The sequence below is a fragment of the Apiospora kogelbergensis genome (genome assembly GCF_038363985.1).
Source record: "Apiospora kogelbergensis strain CBS 113332 chromosome Unknown utg000007l_segment0_segment0, whole genome shotgun sequence".
NCBI lineage: Eukaryota > Fungi > Ascomycota > Sordariomycetes > Amphisphaeriales > Apiosporaceae > Apiospora > Apiospora kogelbergensis.
In genome coordinates, this window is record NW_027117424.1 from 197,747 (window position 1) to 220,086 (window position 22,340).

The following is a 22,340-nucleotide window of genomic DNA, read 5'->3' on the forward strand; positions in this document are numbered from 1 at the left end:
ACAGGGACGAATCCTCCGAGAGACTACTGGGATTGGTCCGCGGGCACTTGGTCCAGCGGCAGCACCTCCAGCGTATTCTCCATCTCGACCCATATATGAGCACGGAAAACCCGACCTGTACAGTCATCTTGTATCACTATCTCACTTTGGTATTCCAGTCACAGCTACTGTTGCCGTTCGTTTCTTGATTTGTTTCTTCCCTAGTTATCCAACATCATGGCGTCCAACGATTTGATGCCGATTGCCATTGTCGGCATGGCCTGCCGCCTGCCCGGCGACGTCTCCACGCCCGACGACTTTTGGAAGCTGTTGACGAAATGCCGAAGCGGGTGGTCCAAGATCCCGAAAGACCGGTTCAACCAGGAAGCCTACAACCACCCGAACCCGGAGAAGAAGGGTACCCTCAACTCGCAAGGAGGTTATTTCATATCACAAGACTTGGAGATGTTCGACCCCGGCTTCTTCGACATGACCAAGAAGGAGGCAGAGACCATGGGTATGACCTTTGCCCGTCTTGCATTCTTTTTTAACCTACTTACCTGCTACCGCCTACCTTGCATCGTGACTTTGATCTAACTTTGATCTAACCCTGTGCCCTGGTAACAGACCCCACACAACGTATTCTGCTGGAGTGCACCTATGAAGCTATCGAGAATGCCGGAATTCCCAAAGAGCAGATCACCGGGAAGCGGATCGGTGTGTTTGTTGGCGGCCCGGACAACGAGCACCGCATGGGCAACCTCCGCGACCTCGACGATGCGCCCATGTACGATCCCACCGGTGCCCAGGGCGCCTTCTTGGCCGGTCGTATCGCCTACTTTTTCAACCTGCGAGGTCCGACGTTTACTGTCGATACCGCCTGCTCTTCGAGTATGCACGCCATCCACATGGCGGTGCAGAGCATCCGTTCGGGGAGTCAGACCAGGCCATCGTCGGCGCATCACATCTCATAACCCAGCCTGACGTATGGGTGTCCATGGCCAAGTTGCGGTAGGCATTGACCAACAAAGACCTCCAATGGAAACATGTTGGATGCTGACAAGCAGTAGACTTTTCGCCGAGTCCGGCAAGACATATGCTTTCGACCACCGCGCCAAGTCGGGTTACGCCCGCGGCGAGGGTGCCGGGTGCATCATATTAAAGCCGCTCGACAAGGCACTGGAAGACAAGGACCACGTCCGTGCCGTGATTGCACACACGGGTCTCAGCCACAACGGCAGAACCGTTGGTACGTACCTTGGCCTGTTCTCCTTGGTGTTTGCTTACTGACTGATCTCGCTAGGAATCGTCGCGCCGAGCTCGGAAGAGCAGGAGAGATTGGTGCGCAACGTCATGGAGCAAGCCAAGATCAGCCCCGAAAAGGTCGGCTTCTTCGAGGCCCACGGCACAGGCACGGCCGTCGGCGATCCCATTGAGGCCACGGCCATTTTCCGAGCACTGAGCAAAGGGCGATCGGGCGAAGACCCTCTCCAGCTGGGATCGGTCAAGTCCAACATTGGCCATCTGGAGAACGCCAGCGGCATCATCTCCGTTATCAAGGCGGCCTTGATGTTGGAAAAGGGGTTCGTGGTCCCCAATGCGGACTTCGAGCAAGCGAACCCCAAGATACCGCTCACCAAGTGGAACATGGAGGTGAGTGATGGAAAATGTCCTCCCTTGTCGAACACATAGCTGACTACCCTGCGCGTAGATCCCCACCAGACAAAAGCCGATCGGTTTCAAGCAACAGTATGTCTGCGTCAACAACTTTGGATACAGCGGATCGAACGGGCATGCGATATTGCAAGCTGCGCCGCCAGAGGACTCGGAATCCCTGTTCGACATTGCCAAGACTAGTGACCACATCATGCTCAAGCGGTTATTCGTGCTGAGTGCCAACGACGAAGCCGCCCTCCGACAGAGCATGGAGAAGCTTGGTATCTTCCTGGAACAGCACGCCGAGCTGTATCAGACCACCATGCCGCGAAACCTGGCCTACACCCTCTGCCAGCGCCGCTCGCACATGCCCTGGCGCGTTGCCATCGTCACCGACGTGTGCAGTTCGCTGGCCGTGGCGCTCAACAGCGCAGATGCCATCCCAAGAAGGGCGGCGGCCAAGTCGCCCAAGGTCGCCTTCGTCTTCACAGGCCAAGGTGCCCAATGGTTCGCCATGGGCCGCGAGCTCCTCACATCCCATCCCGTCTTCGCTTCTGCCATCCAGAGAGCGGACCAGCATCTGCTGCGGATCGGATCCGACTTCTCGCTGCTGGAAGAGCTGCTGCGGACCAAGGAAGAGTCTCAGGTCAACAAGGCCCACATCAGTCAGCCCATCTGCAGCGCGGTGCAGATAGCTCTGGTCGACCTCTTGGCGTCGTGGGGCGTCAAGCCCTCGGCCGTCACCGGTCACTCCAGTGGCGAGATCGGCGCAGCCTACGCGGCGGGTGCTCTGACGCTCGAGGGCGCCATGTCGGCCGCCTACTGCCGTGGTCAAGCCATTGTGCACCTCAAGAAGGCCCACGCCGATATTGAAGGAGCTATGATGGCAGTAGGCATGGGCGCCGACGAGCTGCAGCCGATACTCAAGCAGCTGCCGCGTGGCTTGCGCGCCGTGGCTGCCTGCGAAAACTCGCCCGAGTCTACCACGGTCTCGGGCGACGCCGAGGCCATCGACATAATCGGCGCCAACCTGACGAGCCGCGGGCTGTTCAACCGCAAGCTGCAGGTGGACGTGGCCTACCACAGCCCTCACATGCAGCTCATTGCCGACTCGTACCTCGAAGCCATTGCCAACATCAAGCTCTGCGAGACCAACGGCTCCGTGGAGTTCTTCTCGTCGGTCCGCTCGCGCAAGATCCGCACCGACGAGCTCGGCCCCCAGTACTGGGTGGACAACCTGACCAACCCCGTGCGCTTCAGCAAGGCGCTGCAAAAGCTGGCCCAGGAGGCTGCGCCGGACGTCCTCATCGAGATCGGTCCTGCCGCGGCCCTCAAGGGGCCCATCATGCAGTCGCTCAAGGCTTCGGGGCTTCCGGCGTCCAAGGCACCGTCGTATCTGTCGGCGCTGGCGAGGAACCGCGACGCCACCGAGACGTGTCTGGAGTTGGCAGGACACCTCTTCATGCGCGGCTACGAGGGCATGGACTTCTTCAACGTCAACCACAACCGCGCCGAGGTGGAGAAGCCGGTGCTCATCCCCTTCCTCTACGCCTATCCCTGGTCGCGCCAGCGCTATTGGTACGAGAGCCGAATCACCAAGCAGCATCGTCTGAAGCCGTTCGCGCGCCACGACCTGCTCGGAACTCTGGCCGACTGGAGCAGCGACCTCGAGCCGACGTGGCGCAACTTCCTCCGTCTCGACGACATCCCCTGGATGAGGGAGAACATCTTCCAGGAGCGCATCGTCTTCCCCATGTCCAGCTTCCTCTCCATGATCATCGAAGCCGCCAGCCAGCGCGCCATCATGAACGGTATAGAAGCGGCAGGCTTCGAGGTGCGCGATCTCAAGGTCAAAGAGCACCTCTTCTTGATGGAGAACCAGCAGGTCGAGATGATGGTCAACTTCCGGCCCTGCCGAGACAGTAGCACGGCCCGCGACGAGTTCCATATCATCAGCTACGAGCCGCAGCGAGGGTGGCTGGAGCACTGCCGTGGTCTCGTGGAAGCGAAGCCTGCGTCGGTAAATGGCGTCTCTGTTGCCCCGCGCCCCAAGCACCGCCGACAGTCCATCCCCAAAGATGCCGTGCAGTTCCCGGCCGCCCAGTTCTACCTCAACATGGGCGCCGAGGGGACCACGTACCCGCTCGAGTTCTGGACCATGAAGAACATGACCGTCCACGACAACATCTACAGCGTGCAGTGCTCGCAGATGGAGACGCACTTCCGGATGCCCTCGGAACATGAAAGCCCTTACGTCATGCACCCGGCCTTCTTGGATTCAATGATGCAGGTAACTCAGATAGGCTGTGGTATCGAAGGAACTGCTTTACCGACGCTACCGTCAGCCATAAAGCAAATTCAGGTTAATTTGTCGAAGGGCCAGCATGACCGAGCGTCCGAGGGCCGCAAGTTCGTAGTCAACTCCATCCGAGACGAAAAGACGGAGACCTTTACGACGGAGCTGATCTTCCCCGCCGGCAGCGAAACGCCCCTGGTCACCATGGCCGGCGTCGAGCTGTCGTCGGTCAAGCGGACGAGATTGGAGCCGACCATGCCAAGAGAGCTCTGCTTCTCAGTGCAGTGGGAACAGACCCGAGAGCCTCAGCTGAATGGGGTCAGCAAAGCGCACATTGACACCCACGGTCGCCGCGTGGTGATTGTCACGGAGCGACCCAGTAGCGACGCACTCGTGCAGGCACTGAGCCAGACGATTGAGCAGCACACCGAAGTTACCGCCACCGTGTCTACGTTGGACGACCTCACTAACTACTCGGGGCTCTTCGTGGTTCTGACCGAGCTGGACGAGCCCTTGTTGGCGTCCATCAGCAAGCCCAAGTTCGAGAAGATCCAGCAGTTAATCGTCCAGAGCGGTGGCCTGATGTGGGTGACCCGTGGCGCCTCTCGCGTCCCGACCAACCCCAATGCCAACATGGCTCTGGGTCTGATCCGCACTGCCCGCTCCGAGCTCGGCAAGACCGCTGTCACGCTCGACCTGGAGCCCAACAGCTGCTTGGACGCCGATGGCCAAGCCGAGCTGATTGAGGATGCCTTCCGGCGGACTGTCCTGACTGACAACCCCGAGGCCGAGGTCGAGTTCGCGGAACAGGACGGCGTGCTTGTCGTGCCCCGCATCGTGTCAGATGTCGACATGGACTTGCGGGTGCACCGCGAGTGCGGCCCTTCGGTGCCCTACTTGCAGACCTTCGCCCAGTCCGGCCGCCAGGTCCAACTGGGAACCGAGGTGGAGGGGTCGCTTGACGCACTGTACTTCGAAGATGCAGCACTTGGTTCGACCCCTCTAGGCGACGACGAGGTGGAGATCGAGGTCAAGGCCAGCAGTCTGAGCCCCGACGACGTCGCCGCCATCATGAGCGACCAGGCGTCGGCTCCGCTGCCGATGAGATCCTGCAGCGGTGTCGTCACCCGCACGGGCAGTGCTGTGGCCAACATCCAGTCCGGCGACAAGGTGTGCCTCCTGACCGAAGCCAGATTCGGCACACACGCCCGAGCGCGCGGCACCAGCGCCATCCCCATCCCCAGGGGCTGCACCTTTGAGGACGCTGCCATGATCCCCCACGGATTCGGGGCTGCTTATTACGCCCTCGCCGAGGTGGCGCGCATCCGCCGCGGCGAGAAAGTCCTCGTGCAGGTCAGCGGCGACGCCGGTCTGGCCGCCGTCCGCGTCGCACAGCACTTGGGCGCCGACACGTACATTGTGGTCAGCGACGAGGAGAGACGCGAGGCCGTCGCCAAGTCCAGCGGTGTCGATGCGGCCCGCATCCTGTGCACGGCCAGCCTGTACTTCGAGCGGGAGGCGCGAACCGCCACGCAGGGTCACGGCATGGACGCGGTCCTCACCACGTCGTGCGGCAACACCAACGGCAGCTCGGCGGCGGATGAGTCCAAGGTCTGGGACTGCGTGGCTCCGTTCGGCCGCATCGTGGAGATCCAGAGCTCCATCAGTGGCCGCGACGACGGCCATGGCGGCAAGCACCACCTGGCCGAGAACGTCACCTTCACGACCATCAACATGCCCAAGCTGGCCACGGCCCGACCTCAGGTCATGGCGGCGGCGCTGGGTGCCGTGGCCGACGCGTTCGCCCAAGGCGCCTTCAAGCCCCTGGGCGGCGTTTTGGTCCTGCCTGTCTCGGATCTGCAAAAGGGCTTGCAGCTAGTCCAGCAGGGTGTCTTCCACCCCGTCGTCGTGGCGCCCCGCCGCGGCGAGCAGGTCAAGATCGCGCACTCCACGGCTGGCGCGAACCTCAACCCCAACGGCACGCACGTCATTATCGGCGGCACCGGTGGTCTGGGCCGCAGCATGGCCAAGTGGATGGTCGCTCACGGCGCGCGTCACATTGTGCTGGTGTCGAGAAGCGGGGGCAGCGACAAGAAGGTCAAGAAGGTCATCCGCGAGTCGGCCAGCAAGGCCAACATCGTGGTCAAGACTTGCGATGTCGCCAGTGAGCAGCAGGTCCGCCTGCTCGTCAGCCAGTGCGCCAAGACGCTTCCCCCTATCTGTGGTGTTGTTCACGCTGCCATGGTTCTTCATGTAAGTCACAAAGCACACACACACCCTACCCACTCACATGAACAAAATTGATTGGATATGTACTGACTTCAACAAATCGCAGGACGGTGTCTTTGAGGACATGTCGCATGAGTCGTTCACAGATGCTGTACGCTCCAAGGTCGACGGCACTTGGAACTTGCATAACGCTCTAATGTCGGCCAACGCCAAGCTCGACTACTTTGTCCTTTTCTCCTCGGCGGCCGGTGTCCTTGGAAGCCGTGGCCAAGCTGCCTATGCCGCAGCCAATACTTTCCTCGATGGATTCGCCGCCTATCGCAACCGCCAAGGCCTGCCGGGCGTCGCCCTGGACCTGACGGCCGTCACGGGCGCGGGCTACATTGCGGAAAACGCCAAGCGCGAGGAAGATATCCTCAAGAACTTTGGCAACGAGTCCGTCTCGGAGACCGAGGTGTTGGCCTTGCTCGCCGTGGCCACGTCGGGCAACTGCCCGGCCCAGTGCCTGACGGGTCTGAAGCTGGTGCCCAACGGCACGACGGGCGCGCTGCCCTACTACGCCAGCGACCCGCGCTTCGCCCACCTCAAGACGGCGGCCTTGGCCAACATGGTGGCCTCGGGCGGCGCCAGCGCGGCCATCGTCTCGTACCGCGACGCCTACCGGGCCGCCAAGGGCGGCGAGGAGATGGTCGAGGTGGCGACGCAGGGCATCCTGCAGAAGCTCAGCGAGGTGCTCTCGGTGGCGCGGGACGACGTCGACGCGCAGCGGTCCATGACGAGCTACGGCCTCGACTCGCTCACGGCCATCGAGGTGCGCAACTGGATCACGCGCGAGCTGGGCGCCAACCTGCAGATCCTGGAGCTGCTGACTTCGGCCAATGTCACGGAGCTGGCGGCACTGATCGTGAGCAAGACGTCGGGGGCAGCAAGGCATAGTCTCGCGACTGTCTGGGCTACTGGCGAAACTTTGACGGCGGAACGGGAAGGGAAAAGAGAAACATATAGATGGTTGGCATTGTAGTGTTTTCTTCTGTACCTAGTTGTTGTTGTGTGCTGTGTTTACAAATTAGGCCCGGAGATTGTCATGTCGGGTTCAGGTACATACTTATCTTGGTTGCATATTTACTTATTCATTCATTAGGCGGGTCTTTTGGAAGCAACTCGATAGACTTAGTAATAGATAATACTTGACCTCGCAAAATGGCACTGGCTTCCAGCATACATGACTTTGTGATGATGCATTTGTAATCGGCACGGACGACTACGGGGGCGCGGGGAGACGTACGCTAATGCAGGTGCGGCTCGTAAATAGATTTTGGGCAACTTTGAAAGACCCCCTTGCCAAGCCGCTGACATATCGCCATGAACGAGACTGGCTTCACCAGAGCCTGAGATGGCAACATAAAAAGTCGACTCGCACCCAGCATGAAGGTAAGTGTCTCACATCCTCAACCAGATCACATTCGCCCTCATCCCACTCAAACACTCCAAATCTATTTCCACCATGCCTTCTTACGTCATCGCCGGTGTTGCTAGAGGGATCGGTGTACGTCCTACATCCTCTGCACTTACTATCGCAATGTATCAATTGACTGACACGGCTACCTAGTACGAGTTCCTCCGCCAGATCTCCTCTGATCCTAACAACACCGTGATCGGAACGGTCCGCAACAAGGCCGAGACTTCCAAGAAGGTGTCCGAAGACGCAGATCTCAAAGACCGCTCCAACATCCATCTCCTGGAGGCTGAATTGACCAACTACGAGGCTCTCAAGGTGAGAAACTTGCTCCGGCGGATTGGAAGACGAATCATGGGCGAGGACTGACAAGACGCTTGCAGAGAGCCGCCGAAGATACCGCCAAGATCACCGGCGGGAGCCTCGACTACCTTGTGGCGAGTGCTGCTTACGTCTCCCAGTTTGATGCATATGATTCCATCGGCGTCTTGTAAGTCCAACTGCTGATCATTACATTAGTGCATTGAGAGTAGTCCCTAGCTAATTTGTCGAAACCTGTGACCCAGGGGTACCAACAAGCCACAGGAGCTTGAAGATGACTTGAAGAAGGCTTTCGATATCAATGTCGTCGCCGTCATCCATCTCTACAACCTGTTCATGCCGCTCATTCTCAAGGGCCAGGCCAAGAAGGTCGTGGCCATCTCTACCGGAATGGCGGATGCGGAACTGGTCAACAAGTACGAGGTCGGAATGGGCCCCCTTTACGCCATCAGTAAAACCGCCTTGAACATGGTCGTCGCCAAGTTCAATGCCCAGTACAAGAAGGATGGCGTCTTGTTCCTGGGCATCAGCCCCGGTGTCGTCGATACAGGCAATTTTGCGAATGGTGAGTTCATGCATTTGTTTCCCTCGCTGCGTTAAAATGGTCAACTGATTGAACGTGATTGTGTTGCAGCGACCGAGGACCAACTGAAGAGTATGGGAGGCATGATGCAGAAGTTTGTCGAATATGCCCCCATTTCGCTGGCCCTATCACCCCAGAGGAATCCGTCCGCGCCGTGAGGTCGGTGTGGGAAAAGGCCACTGTCCAGGAGAACGGCGGAGACTTCATCTCGCATTACGGCACCAAGCAGTGGCTGTAGTCAGGCTCGCGCAACAAGCGGGATTGGATGTTTGAGGCCAGATCACATCATGACTGGGTGTCTAGCAACCGGGACGTAGAATTTACAGTACTTTATTCAGTTGCATTTTTGGAAATCTGATTGCTTATTTTACGTGTCTTCAAGTACCAGCTGACTTGAAAGCATACTGAAATCCAAATAACATTAGTTCATCTATGAAGCACCGCCAAAAGCAAGCCTTCATATATAAGCGATCCTCTTCTACACCAACTGGGAACCACGGAAAAGAATTATCCAGAAGGGATTTAAGCCGAGGCCATTCGGATCCATAGCAGTAATCCCATTTGGATATCTCTTGTAGATCAAATAAGCAGACTGCTCAAGCTCTGGGTATATAGCCATGTTTTGGAGGAATCCGACTAGCTGCGGTCAGATCGAGATGTACCACCTTTGAGCCAAGGCGATCAAGGCTCAAAGTCATCGCTGTTACGACCGGTGTAGGTAATTTGTCACTTGTTCTTCGCATGATTGGCTAGAGTTGGTAGGTGTGATTATAGAAACTTCGAACATGAAAAGAAAAAGAATAGTGTGCCTCGACGGCGCTGACAGATCAATTCATGGTGATGTCCGACGCCGAGTCGGGCGTCATCAAATTCTTTTCAGCGCAATACCCCTAGAGTAGCCCGTGAACATATACTATCTCTCATCCAGACAAATTTCTATCCCGTCAGGCCGGCTTTACCGACGATGCTCCTATGTTCTGTATAGTCTTGCATGGCCCCTTTCCGAACCCCCTTCGGTCTCAGTGACAGCAGGTTCCCTCACACTTCTGCTGGATGAACGATCCTTTGCGATCAGCCGTAGCTAACCAACAGCTATTAGGGTCGTGAAATTTAAACTATCGTGTCGTAACCTATGATATTGTAATGTCTTGGGCCGTTGGGGGAAGCGCTGACTGCACTTACATAATGGAAATCGTGACCCATAATAGATAAGGTTAGACTCGGACCTCCACGCCCCTTCAACATGACATATCCGGCTTGGTATTTCCTGAGATAACTACGTCTCGTCGCCTGGACTTTCCCCAAGGGTAAAGATTTATGCCCGAAGGAATGGTGATACTTGGGCTCTCGGGCGACCCGAGTGCCGGAGCAGGAGAGGCTCCCCCGACCATCGGAGTTGGGGGTTTGGCAGCTAATACACATACTCTTGCATCCTCCAACAACACTCGAAGTTCATCTTGCCGTTGTCCAAACGTCTTATACCCAGAACACGCGGACCAAGTCTCAGTTATAAAGAGGTTGCATCAAAATGTCTTCACAAGTACAATTACCCGAGCCTTTCGCGAGCATCCCGAGGGAGTCGTTCCTCTTCGGACCCTCTCCGATCCAACACCTGCCCCGCATTTCGGCAGCGCTCGGGGGCAAGGTACAAGTCTACGCCAAGCGGGAAGACTGCAACTCGGGCCTCGCCTATGGAGGAAACAAAACACGGAAGCTCGAGTAAGTGCAGACCAGTCCCGAAATTTGAGGGCCCCCTTTGTGAGCTGACGGCAGTCCTCCATCGCGACAGGTACCTGGCCGCCGAAGCTCTGGCCAAGGGCGCCGACACCCTCGTCAGCATCGGCGGGGTGCAGTCCAACCACACGCGGCAGGTGGCGGCCGTGGCGGCCAAGCTCGGGCTGCAGTGCGCGCTGGTGCAGGAGCACTGGGTCGAGTGGTCGGACCCGGGCTACGACAAGGTCGGCAACATCCAGCTGGCGCGGCTGATGGGCGCCGACTCGCGGCTGGACCCGTCGACGTTCGGCATCGAGCACAAGGCGACGCTGCAGAACCTCGAGGCCGAGCTCGCCGCCCAGGGCCGCAAGACGTACTACATCCCCGCGGGCGCGTCGGACCACCCGCTGGGCGGCCTGGGGTTCGCGCGCTGGGCCTTTGAGGTGGCGGCGCAGGAGGCCGAGATGGGCGTCTTCTTCGACACGGTCGTCGTCTGCGCCGTGACGGGCTCCACGTTCGCCGGCATGGTGGCCGGGTTCAAGCTGGCCGAGAAGAAGCTCGGGGCGCGGCCGCGCCGCGTCGTCGGCGTCGACGCCTCGGCCACGGTCCAGCAGACCTTCGACCAGGTCCTGCGCATCGCCCGGGCCACCGCTTCCAAGATCGGCCTCGACGGCGACGCCGACATCATGGCCGACGACATCATCCTCGACGACCGCTACCACGGCGGCGTGTACGGCGTGCCCGACGAGCAGACCCTCGACGCCATCCGGTTCGGCGCGCGGACCGAGGCCTTCATCACGGACCCCGTGTACGAGGGCAAGAGTCTTGCCGGCATGATGGACATGATCCGCAAGGGCGAGTTGGCCGAAGGAAGCAATGTGCTTTACGCCCATCTGGGTGGCCAGCTGGCACTCAATGCCTACTCGGCGATCCAAGGAGCGTGAGCTGGACGAGGCGATTAGGTCGAGAAGAGCATAAAGCTCCATGTCACATCATGTATACTATCTCGCTCAGTCATACTCGACTACTAGCTAAGTCTTCACAGTCACAAACAATCATCTAGCCAATCAGTCTGTTCTTTTGGCTGCCAGTTGCTTACCTATGAGGTCTGGCTTACTCGTACGGCTGACAGTGACACGCTATTGGTCATATCTCTTTTCCTCTTTTTTCTTCCCCTTCTCTTTATTCTTCTCGTTGAAGAAAGCTGAAAGACTTGTCGGCACGAGGCAGGTGTCAGGGGCAACAATACCATTCGTTGGATGTAACTGACGATCTATTGGTATACAGACCTCGTTACGCAGCTAATCTCTATTATAATAATTCAGGCATTGATATAACCTAAGTCTCTACCAGACACATATAGCAAGGCCGAGTCTCGTGTATGTTCTGTGTAATTATAATATTTAGCATTCGAGGTGGAGGAAAGAATTTATAGCAAATAAGAGCGCCGAAACTGGAATCCGAAGCTGTAGTAAAAATGAGTTTGGTTTTGTTAGGGGAATAAACTTATCTGACCTATTCCTTGTCTGCCCATAGCGAGGTCATCAGCAGTATCGATGTGCCTGGGCAGTAGAAAAGGCACAAGAATAAGCAAACTATTAATGCTTTGAGCAGCACCAACCCACCCTCATTACTTCCAGAATTATAGTTTAGATTGACAACGACGGAAGATCGCTGTCGAGCAATAGCGTCTTTCCCTCATGTCTTTACGTCGTAGACTAGGTCATGTTCGGGTCCGTTATCATTGAAGCAATCTCTGGCACTGTCCATTACCCCTGACGGTTGGCACAGCCTCTTCAAGAGCTACGCCCAGCGTGCCCTCCGCTAGTCGTTATTTCGAATCGGGCTGTAATGGCCCCCTTTTTTCCTTTAAATATAGTGAGCAATGGGTGTACGGCTCCCCCGAGACTGTTAGAACGAGTTCACATAGCGGCAGCGAGGAGGCTACCTCCATAAACAAATACGGCAACCATGCCACTATGCTTGTAGGACCACAGATGTCAAAAGAGGCTGGCAGAATTTGAGTGAGAAACAGAATCCAAAAAAGCCGAAGGTCCAATTGGCCAATCTATCCAGTTGCGGCGTTGACCCAGCCAGAATGCCGTAAAGAAAGCAACTGGCTAGTGAACGTGACAGGGGTCAATGGTGTAATAGTTTAACTTCTTTATATCGGTCTATAGGGGTAGTGTCTAGTTGTCAACGCCAAAATAGAATATCTGCATTACAAATTCTCAGACTTGGTGACTGCCTCGCGCTCGTCGACTTCCATCTCAGCCAGGAACTTCTCAGCATCCAGGGCAGCCATGCAGCCAGATCCTGCCGAATTAGGTTAGCGCGATAAACAAGCACAGACAAATGAGGGATAAATAAACTTACCGGCGCTGGTAATGGCCTGCTTGTATCGCTTGTCCTGGACGTCACCAGCAGCAAACACACCCTCGATGTTGGTCAAGGGGCTGCCGGGCTTGGTGACGATGTAACCCTCGGCGTCCATGTCCAGCTGGCCCTTGACGAGGGAGGTGGCGGGCTCGTGGCCGATGGCGTAGAACAGGCCGTTGGCCTCGAGGGTCTCCTCCTCGCCCGTCTTGTTGTTCTTGACGACGAGGTGGCTCATGAGGCCCTTGTCGTCGCCCTTGACCTCGACACCCTGGCTGAAGAAGCGCACCGTGACCTTGGGGTGGTTGAGGAGGCGCTGGGCCATGATGTTGCTGGCGCGCAGCTCGCCCTTGCGCACGAGCACCGTGACGTGGCTGCCGTACTTGGTCAGGAAGGTGGCCTCCTCGCAGGCGCTGTCGCCGCCGCCGATGACGACCAGCGGCTTGTTGCGGAAGATGGGCACGGCGCCGTCACACACGGCGCAGGCGCTGATGCCGTTCTGCCAGTACTTCTCCTCGCCGGGGAGGCCGAGACGGCGGGCCGAGGCGCCCGTGGCCAGGATGATGGAGTCGGCGGTGTGGACGGTGCCGGGGGCCCACTCGGTCTCGTACTTGAAGGGGCGCGAGGACAGGTCGAGCTTAGCGATGGTCTCGGAGATGATCTCGGTGCCGAAGCGCTCGGATTGCGCGCGCATGTTGTCCTAGAGGAGGCGGCGGCGGTAGCATGTCAGTATTGATTGCCTTCGTCTTTCGCACCCTACGCAGCATGCTTGGGAAAGGGACAAACGTACCATCAACTCCTGGCCCATGATGCCCTTGGGGAAGCCGGGGAAGTTCTCGACCTCGGTGGTGGTGGTCAGCTGGCCGCCGGCGGCGATGCCGTTGGCCATGAAACCCTCGTACAGGACGGGCTTGAGCTCGGCGCGGGCGAGGTAGACGGCGGCGGTGTGGGCGGCGGGCCCCGAGCCGATGATGACGACCTTGGAATGCATGTCTCTGGCGGAGATCTTGTTTTTCTGGGGGTTCTTTTGGAGGAGACCGGCTGTAGCGAAGGCGGCAAGGGAGACTCCAGAGGCGCCGGCGCGAAGGGAACGACGGAAGGTTGAGGAAAACAGTTTGACGGTGTTTGCCGGAGTGGATGAGTGGTGGTAGAAGAAGAGGGAGGGGTGGGATGGTGGGCGTGATGGGACTCAAGTAGGCGGGCTACTGTAGATTTTCTAGATAAGCTAGCCAGCACGATGTGGATGCGCGCAGGGAAGGGAATGGAAGGTGGGGAGATGGAATCAATCAACGCAGTCTTTGTATGTACGTACGTGTCTGCCGCCGTAAGCAGACGCCGGATTTCCAATGGGGCAACACACGCAAATCTATAGTACAATCAATGGCTTTAGTCACTGGTGAGACGGTAGCCGGACGACGAGGCGACGGGTTGGAAAGGAAATTTTGCGAGGAGCGGATTCGCAATCCGCACCACCACGAAAAAAGAACCCCGCATTAGTAAGCGGCGGCATGCGGGATTCCAAATTCAGGGGACTTTTCCAGAGGGGCAGAAGAACAGACGGCAATCCCGAGACACGCCGAGGCACTGCTTCTTCAACTCCTGGCCCGTAGGCGACGAGAAGTCGAGGTAGCATCCGTTCCCGCGACATGACAACGCTACCATCGGAAGCATGCGATTTGGTGGAGTTTTTGTTTTTCATCGGGCCACACTCAACCACCGTCACTCCCGTCAACCGTTCGTGCTCGCCTAGGAAGGAAATGGCGTGCAACAGAGTGACAGATTATGTAAACCCGCTCAAAGTGATTGACGTTGGAGCGTCATGCTTTCCCTTTCCATCTGGATCCTAGGGCAATCAACCGACTACTTTGGCTCTCGTCATCTCCAGTCCCAGTGGGGGATTGCAGTTCCGCCCATTTTCGCCACCATCACTTTCCAGTCTAGAATCCAGTCCAATATATCACTGCTTCTCACAAATCGACTTCCCGCTGGGAGACATCGGTAATCAGACAGCTCATTGGGGTTCAAGAGTCGTCATGGCTCCCCAGACCGACATTCCCGTCGCCGCTAACGTGCTCGGTGTAAGTGAGGCCGTGTCGTGTCGTGGTGTGCGATTGTGTCATTGTGTGATTCAGCCAATCAGATGCAACAAACCGCCGCCTGACAAGAAAGCAAGCGATAAGGGCTGACTTCTCTGTCGTGACGCGCATCTAGACCATCGGAACCGTCCTGTGGTGCATCCAGCTCGTGCCGCAGATCTGGGCCAACTGGCGCACCAAGAAGACGGACGGGCTGCCGGCCAGCATGATGTTCCTCTGGGCCGCGTGCGGCGTCCCCTTCGGCGCCTACGCCGTCATCCAGAACTTCAACATCCCGCTGCAGGTGCAGCCCCAGTGCTTCGCGCTGCTGTCCATCGTGAGCTGGGTGCAGATCCTGCTGTACTCCCAGTACGTGTTGCAACCCACACTGCCCCCTCCCGGCCAAGTCAGTCAGTCATGAAGGGCACCCGCCATTGCTAACACGGAAACCCCGCCATGGCAGCAACTGGGCTACGTGGAAGGCGACTGTCTTGGGTGTCGCGGTGACCGTCGCCTGCGCTGGCATCGAGACGGCCCTGATCCTGACGCTTCGCGTACTCTACGAGCGTGGGAACGAAACGCCAGTCATCGTCGTGGGCGTCGTCGCCAGCGTTCTGCTTGCCGGAGGCCTCGTCCCGCCCTACGGCGAGATCTGGAAACGGCGAGGTCGCGTCGTGGGCATCAACTGGGTCTTCCTGTCCATGGACTGCTCGGGCGCTCTCTTCTCCCTCCTGGCCTTAGGTTCGTCACGACCCTCGCCGTGCTCTTCGACACGATGAACTGACGAGGACGTGCAGTGGTCCAGAATACCTTCGACATCCTCGGCGGGATCCTGTACATCGTCTGGTATGTACTTGGTGGCTTACCACCCTCTTCCGCCCCCGCAGTGATTTCAATTGAGCCTAGACGATGGTCCGACAGCTGACCGCACTCGTTCCCAGCTTCGCCCTCGAGGTGGGCATCTTCGCCTCCCACCTCATCTGGCTCCTGCGAACGCGTAAGGTGCGCCGGGAAGCCAGGGAGAAGAGCATGACCTTTGACGCGCTGGCCGCCGAGTACGAGGAGAAGGGCGAGCCCTTCCGATTCGCCGAGCGCAGGCCCAAACAGAACAAGCCGAGGAGGGGCGAGTCCGACGTCGAGGCCGGGTCCGACACCAGCAACGACGTGCCGCTGCGTGAGCAATCAAGCGCTGCGGGCCAGGTCTGCGGCGTGGGCCGTGTTGCCAAAGACTCGTCATCGTTGGGATGGTAGATGGAAAAGACAAGACGAGGGAAGGGCAGAAGAGAAGTTATCTGTATTAATTTGTGCTGCTTGAAAAGGGAGAAACAAGCAAACTGCAGGCTATGGTATCACTAAGTTATTCAATCTTGGGCTCTGTACAAATAATGCAGTCGAGTAGAATCAAAAGAAAGAGTCGACCGCTTCGCTACCTGCCTCCATCCAATTCGCTCGCACGTGTGTTGCATCCGTCACATCATAATAATCAAGCGCCAACCTCGTATCATCAATGCACGTTCGTCTTGTAGTAGCGACAGCCATACATGCGCCGAGCCGTCCTTCCCCTCTCCTAGTCGAGCAGCGTCTGGGTGCCCTGGACCTCGAGCCCCTCGCCCTTCCCGCCGTACTCCTTGGGCAGCTTCTCGCCGAGGGCGGGGACCTTGCTGTCGGCGAACTCGGCCGACATGTTGGCGCCGTTGCCCATGGGGTGGAACTTCTTGGCGGTGCGGTCGGCGACGAAGAGCTTGACGACGGCGTAGACCCAGCCCATTATGACGGGCACGTTGACGAAGAACTTCTGCTTCAGCAGCTCCGGGTAGTTCTGGCCGAAGACGTCGACCGTCACCTTGACCGCGCTCTTGACCTTGGGGTTCTGGCGGAAGAAGCTGACCGACTTGTAGTCGTGCACCTGGTAGATCTTGTAGGGGTCCCAGGCGGCCGTGATGGGCTGCGTCGCCGACGAGATGTCCAGCTCCTTAAGCGCGAGCTCCATGAGGCCGACGCGCCAGTTGAGGAACTCGTCCTGGCTGCTGAACGTGTGGTCCATGTCCTTGACGTGGCCATACACATTCCACGTGAAGACCTCCTTGCCCTCGGCACCCTGAGACGAATCGCCGTAGGTGGTGACGTAGCCCAGGCGGTCGAACTTGTCCTTGGACCAGGTCGCAATCGAGGTCTCCAACGGGTCGATCTTAAGGCGCCATTCCAGCGTCTTGAGGAGCTGGTCCTTGGCCTTGGCCAGGTCGCCGTCGTTGGCGTTCAGGTACTTCTGGAAGACGATCTGGCTGGGCACGTGGTGTTCCGGGTCCTTGAGGGAGACGCCCCAGATCTCCGGGTGGGTTTGGGTCTGGAAGGCGGCGTACAGCTCCTGGATGGGTGTGTTTGCTTTCGGCTGCTCCTCGGCAGGCGTCTCTTTCTGGGCCGTCTCCGTGGCGGCCGTCTCGGGTCCGGTCTTGGCGGGCTCTGCGGCAGAGGCGGCCTTCTCTTGCAGAGTGAGGTCCTCCATCTTGGCGGCGGTAGCGGCAGCTCCAGCCTCAGCCTCAGCAGAGTCCTCGACCTTGGGCGAGACGTCGGTCTTGGCCTGGGTCTCAGCGCCCTCTACGTGGGCAGGAGCGGCGGAGGCTTCGGTGGGCTCGGCGGCCAGCTTCTGAGTCTCAGCCATGGTGTCTACTTCTTCGTACGATACTGGAAAAGCAAATCAAGTGGAATAAGAGAATCGATAAATGATTGTTGTCAGCGATACAGCAAAGTAACTATGGGGTTTGCAAGCTGGCCACTGAATGAGAATGCGAATGAATGGTCCGATGGCCAAACCTCGCCGACTGTCTCGATGAAACGAAGTCGGCAGTTTAATTAATTAGCTGCAGGGGTAAGTTGCTGATCTGGGCTGTTCAGAAAGGCAATTGCTAAGCTGCATTGGCATTGGCTAAGGTGCAAGTGCAAGTGCAAGTGCAGGTGCAAGTGCAGGTGCATTATCGACAACATGCATCTGAATTCGGGTGGGGCAAGTCCTGCCCCGCGACGATCCAGGCCTGGAGTCTCAATTCAATGATCTGACTTGGCTAGCACACAATATCATGTATCTTGCGTCTTGCATCCCCAAGGGCCCATCATGGTTGTTGGACTTGCGTTCCATCTGAGTATATTTTTTTATTCTTGCTAGAACAATGCACCAGGGTAATGCCATGTTGGGGCTGTTTCAGCAATGACATCTCATCATCCCCCATTGCATAGCTATCACCAGTCTTTGCCTCCCACAAGAACCCCATCATGATCCAGGGAATCTTTTACGCCCGCTTCCTGCCCCAGGAAGGTGAGTATCTCCCCTCCCAGCCAGAACCCGAACAAGATGGGTAACCGACGGGCGCAGGCACCAAGATCGTGGCCCAGTCGCCTCCGGGCTGCATCGTGGCCACGTCGTTCGGCCCGCACCTGAAGCCGCCGCTGGTCGACTTCGACATCATCCAGGAGTACATCATCCCGCGCAAGGCCTTCTTCAACCGCTTCCTGACGGTCAACACGCCCGACAACAAGCACAGCATCCTGGGGTTCCCCGTCTGCATCCCGCACGAGCGCTACCACCGCAACGAGTTCATCTTCAACTTCGGGCTCGTCGTCGAGTCCGACTGCGACGTCCTGCCCTACGAGAAGCTCGTGCGCCGCCTCGCCGTCACCTTCGCCGAGATGGAGCGCCAGAACGGCTACCTGCGCACCGAGGGCGCGGCGGGGGCCGTCGACGACGGGCGCCGGCCCATCGAGAGCCTGCTGGAGATCGTCAAGGAGGACCTCAACAACTACGGCGAGTGCATGATCCCCGTCGACGAGGCCAACACGCTCAACATGAAGCTGTTCCCCTACCACCCGCCGCCCGCGCCCGTCCGCGGCTGGCACGTGCCCGTGCCCAAGATGAAGCTCGTCGACCTCGTCGACCCGACCTGGGACCTGACGCTGCAGAAGATCATCCCCCCACGTCGACGGCGTCAACGACGTGCGCCGCGTCGCCTGGCTGGCCGACGTCTCGCTGGCCCTGACCCAGACGGCCCTGCAGCACCTGCTGTACTACGACACCATCCTGCTGTTGGACATGTTCTTCTTCGCCAGCTGCTACGCGCCCCGCCCGGGCATCCACGACTTCATCACCAACCGCGACGGCCTGGTCGACGAGTGCGCCGGCTACGTCTGCACCGGCGGCGCCCTGCCCGACGACACCAAGACGAACAACCCCTCCGCCTCCTCCGCCGGGCCCGCCGGCATGCGACCCGCCACCCCTCAGCAGCCGCCGCCGCCGCCGCTACGCACCATCTCCGAGTCGCACCGGCTCTCCTCGGCGTCCCTCTCGACGCTGCACGCCGGCTCCGCGGCCGCCGCCCCCAAGCCCGACGCGGCGGCGGCGGCGGCGGCGGCGGCGGGCCTCCGCGTGACCAACTACCAGCTCGTCAAGCTCATGACGACCTTCTGCGTCGGCCGCTCCGTCATGGAGTGGATCAAGCTGCACCAGGACGCCGGGCTGCGCGTGCTGTCGCTCGTCGACGTGCGGCGCCTCGTGCAGTTCGGCGTCATCAAGGGCCTGCTGTACCGCGTGCACAAGTACGTCGTCTCGAAGCAGTACCTGGCCCTCCTCGCCTCGGGCCAGGCCCACCCGCGCCCGCCGCGGCCACAACAGCACAAGCGGCGTCCGGGCCAGCAGCAACAGCAGCAGCAGCCGCAGCCGCCGCTGCAGCCAAAGGCGCGAAACCAACAGGAGCAGCAAAAGGGTCAGCAGCAACAACAGCAGCAGCAGCAGCAAGGGACGCCGCACAAACTGTCGCGGCACAGCAGTCGCCGCGGGCTGCATACCTGGGATATCCACGACAAGAACAACAACAGTGATGATGACGAGGACGACGAGGACGAGGACGAGGACGAGGACGATAGCAACGGGAACGAAGAGGAGGAGCGGGAGCGGGCCCGGCTTAGCAGCCACGAGCACCAGGACGATCCTTTGCAGCGCTACACGGACGGCTGCCACAGCTTCGACCAGATCATCACGGAGCAGAACCTGGCCGACGCCGACATCATGGAGAAGCTCAAGAGCTTCCGGGCGCCCGCGGGGGACTTGACTGTCTTCTATAGATAGGCAGATACAAGCTATTATTACGCAATCCACATATCAAGCAGTCGCAGGAAGAAGAAGACGAGAGGTTGAGATGCTTTCTGGGTTGTGTGTGATATGGGATGTCGTTACAGAGTATGACTCTTTACTCGTTTATTGTACATATGGTACAAAATCTTGGCTCCGACTGTCTTCTCCGTACATCGTCGCAAGTCTATGGGTATATATACACGTTTCGGTCATGTCCACTCTTCCATAGCTAATGATACATCCGGCCACCTTGTTTGGTCCCCACCAGTTCTTCGTCCTTTCTATCCTATTTTCGGTTTTTCAACCAGTCGTCGTCCTCGTCCTCCTCTTCTTCAAAGGGCTGCGGCTTCTCGCCTCCCTTGCCATGGGACCAAGCCTTCTTCATGGCCGCCGTCTTCGCCTTGTCATCCTGGTAAGCAGAGCGTCTCTTTTGCGGGGGTGGGTAGTCTGGGAAAATCACCTCGTCGAGGGTCTCGGGGTCCTGCAGCTTCTCGAGGTTCCGCATGTCGTTTAGGAAGTTGGCCCCCTCCTTGCCCCCGATGCTGACCGGCTTCTCGCCCGCGGGCGTGTCCTGGTGGAGTAGCTTTCGCAGTTGGCGCACCCGGCCCGAGCCGGCCTCGCCCGGGTACGACTTGCCGCTGCGCTTCCACTCTTCGTCGCTGACCACCTTGATGATGCGCACAAAGTGCTTGCCGCGGCGAAGGATCATGAGCTGCCCGTCGATCAGGTATTTGTGGTTCTCTTCGGCGGCCCACGTCTTGGTGGGCACAAAGGTCAGCTCGCCAATGTGCATAGGGCCCGACGACGCGTTGCCCTGCGGCGCGCCGCCAATGTAGGCGCCGCCGGTGGTGGTCAGCTTGTGGCCTTCGGTCCCGCTACTGGCCAGCCCGGCGGCATAGATGATCTTGGCGATGCTCTTTTGCTTGATCAGGGATTCGGGCAGTTCTATGTCGGCTTTGAAGGTGATGGCCTTGTCGATATCAGCGGGGCCGCCGGTAGGGTATTCGTTGATTTCAAGCTGCGTTCCCTTGCTCTTGCTGAACCTTCGTCTGTGCTCCTCGTAGGCTTCTTGTGCCAGCTTGGGGCTGTGGGCAAGGGATACGATCTCGAAGGCCAGGGTGTGGTGTGCGATTCGTTGGCTCGGGTCCTTGGCCTGCCTCTCCATGGTGCTCCGGATGGCGTCCATGGGCAAGAAGGTCAGCAGGCGCAGGAGGTTCTCGATGTCGGCGTCCGGGCGGCGCATGAAGTATCCGTACAGGTCGAAGGAGCTGGTCATGAAGGGGTCCAGCCAGACGGCGTTGCCGGCGCTCTTTCCAAACTTGGCGCCCGAGGAGTCGGTGAGGAGAGGCACGGTGAAGCCGACGGGGGTGTGCATCAGGTCGTTGGGCATGCGCTTGGCGGGGTCAGGCTCGGTGTCGCGAAGGTGCTTGATGGCGTCGATGCCCGTGACGATGTTGCCGTACTGGTCGGAGCCGCCGATCTGCATCATGACCTGGCGGGGGCTCGAGAACATGTGCCACCAGTCCCAGGCCTGCATCAAGGGGTAGATGAACTCGTCCAAGGGCATGCCTTCGCCGTCGAGCCTCCGCTTGACCGTGTCTCGGGACAAGAGAGAACCCATGCGCATGCCGGAGAACAGACGCTGGACGACTTCCATGAAGGGAGTGTTGCGGAACCAGGTGCTGTTGTTCAGAAGGGCACGGTTCCAGGCCCACTCCCTCTGGTAGCCAAGCCGGCCGCCTATGTGTTCGACGTTCCGCCAAAGGCCCCGGAGCTGGTAGTGGATCTTGGTGATGTTCAAGGTGAGGTCGGCTCCGGTCAGATCGTCGCGGTCCTTCAGCCTGTCGGTCGGGTCGCCGACTCGGACGGTGGCGCCGCCGATCATGCTGTTGGCGCCGTAGCCATGCAAGTACATCCAGAAAAGAGCCATCAACGGCAGCAGGTGCCCGACGTGCAGCGAGGGCGCGGTGGGGTCAATGCCGACGTAGGCGCCGATCCGTTTGTGTTTCATGAGGTTGGAAATCTGCGCGTCGGTACCGGCGATGTCCTTGACGAAGCCGCGCTCTTTGAAGGCATCCCACAGGTTCTGTTCTTGGCCGGCGTCGATGCGGGCGGCCCTCGCAGCCCATTCTTCGGCAGCCATTCTTTGCTTCGCTTCGTACCGCAGGGAGACAGAGCGTGTCTGCTGCGAGTTGGAGCCGTTCAGGCGCAGCTTGGAACAACGATGGCATAATGTCGAGCGTGCTGCCGCCGAGCCGCGGAGAAAGGCGATGGAGGGGGCCATGGTATGTATTCGATCGATGGGACGGTGGACTTCAAACAAGTAAGTAAAGTAATGGGCCAAAGCGGCACTCAAGGAATGGGCATCAAATCATGAAGGGCTTGCGGTCGTGGTTGTGATTGTGAGATTTGCTTGCAGCTTCATCGATCCCGCATGGCGACAGGGCGGCGGGCGGGCATCGTGGTCGAGCTGGAGGGACCCTTTGGCGGATGGAAATTTTTAGTTGATCGGTACACTAAACTGGAGCTCGTCCAAG

General features: G+C 58.7%; 8 protein-coding genes across 8 annotated transcripts; 5 read left to right on the forward strand and 3 right to left on the reverse strand.

Moving 5' to 3' along the window:
• Positions 1-204: 204 nt before the first annotated feature.
• PG998_010402 (polyketide synthase) lies at positions 205-7,181 on the forward strand (the record flags this gene model as incomplete). Its single annotated transcript, XM_066877218.1, has 7 exons — positions 205-496; positions 607-870; positions 921-990; positions 1,050-1,228; positions 1,283-1,632; positions 1,691-6,184; positions 6,267-7,181. Coding segments are annotated over 7 exons (6,564 nt in total), but the record flags the coding sequence as incomplete, so codon positions are not given.
• Positions 7,182-7,664: 483 nt separating this feature from the next.
• PG998_010403 (uncharacterized protein) lies at positions 7,665-8,758 on the forward strand (the record flags this gene model as incomplete). The annotated part of the gene is made up of 5 exons (XM_066877219.1): positions 7,665-7,706; positions 7,770-7,934; positions 8,000-8,106; positions 8,183-8,506; positions 8,572-8,758. The coding sequence occupies 5 exons, from the start codon at positions 7,665-7,667 to the stop codon at positions 8,756-8,758; spliced, it is 825 nt and encodes a 274-aa protein (XP_066726273.1).
• Positions 8,759-10,048: 1,290 nt separating this feature from the next.
• On the forward strand, positions 10,049-11,177 carry PG998_010404 (1-aminocyclopropane-1-carboxylate deaminase; the record flags this gene model as incomplete). The annotated part of the gene is made up of 2 exons (XM_066877220.1): positions 10,049-10,239; positions 10,310-11,177. 2 exons carry the CDS (start codon positions 10,049-10,051, stop codon positions 11,175-11,177), a joined length of 1,059 nt encoding a protein of 352 aa, XP_066726274.1.
• A 1,277-nt stretch (positions 11,178-12,454) lies between these two features.
• Positions 12,455-13,600, reverse strand: PG998_010405 (thioredoxin-disulfide reductase CYS-9; the record flags this gene model as incomplete). The annotated part of the gene is made up of 3 exons (XM_066877221.1): positions 12,455-12,549; positions 12,610-13,309; positions 13,400-13,600. The coding sequence occupies 3 exons, from the start codon at positions 13,598-13,600 to the stop codon at positions 12,455-12,457; spliced, it is 996 nt and encodes a 331-aa protein (XP_066726275.1).
• A 1,042-nt stretch (positions 13,601-14,642) lies between these two features.
• PG998_010406 (uncharacterized protein) lies at positions 14,643-15,935 on the forward strand (the record flags this gene model as incomplete). Its single annotated transcript, XM_066877222.1, has 5 exons — positions 14,643-14,687; positions 14,821-15,053; positions 15,148-15,425; positions 15,482-15,530; positions 15,626-15,935. The coding sequence occupies 5 exons, from the start codon at positions 14,643-14,645 to the stop codon at positions 15,933-15,935; spliced, it is 915 nt and encodes a 304-aa protein (XP_066726276.1).
• Positions 15,936-16,251: 316 nt separating this feature from the next.
• PG998_010407 (uncharacterized protein) lies at positions 16,252-17,343 on the reverse strand (the record flags this gene model as incomplete). The annotated part of the gene is made up of 1 exon (XM_066877223.1): positions 16,252-17,343. The coding sequence occupies one exon, from the start codon at positions 17,341-17,343 to the stop codon at positions 16,252-16,254; it is 1,092 nt and encodes a 363-aa protein (XP_066726277.1).
• A 608-nt stretch (positions 17,344-17,951) lies between these two features.
• PG998_010408 (nitrogen permease regulator) lies at positions 17,952-19,797 on the forward strand (the record flags this gene model as incomplete). The annotated part of the gene is made up of 3 exons (XM_066877224.1): positions 17,952-17,994; positions 18,052-18,592; positions 18,639-19,797. 3 exons carry the CDS (start codon positions 17,952-17,954, stop codon positions 19,795-19,797), a joined length of 1,743 nt encoding a protein of 580 aa, XP_066726278.1.
• A 292-nt stretch (positions 19,798-20,089) lies between these two features.
• PG998_010409 (tRNA synthetase class I) lies at positions 20,090-22,087 on the reverse strand (the record flags this gene model as incomplete). Its single annotated transcript, XM_066877225.1, has 1 exon — positions 20,090-22,087. One exon carries the CDS (start codon positions 22,085-22,087, stop codon positions 20,090-20,092), a length of 1,998 nt encoding a protein of 665 aa, XP_066726279.1.
• Positions 22,088-22,340: the final 253 nt, after the last annotated feature.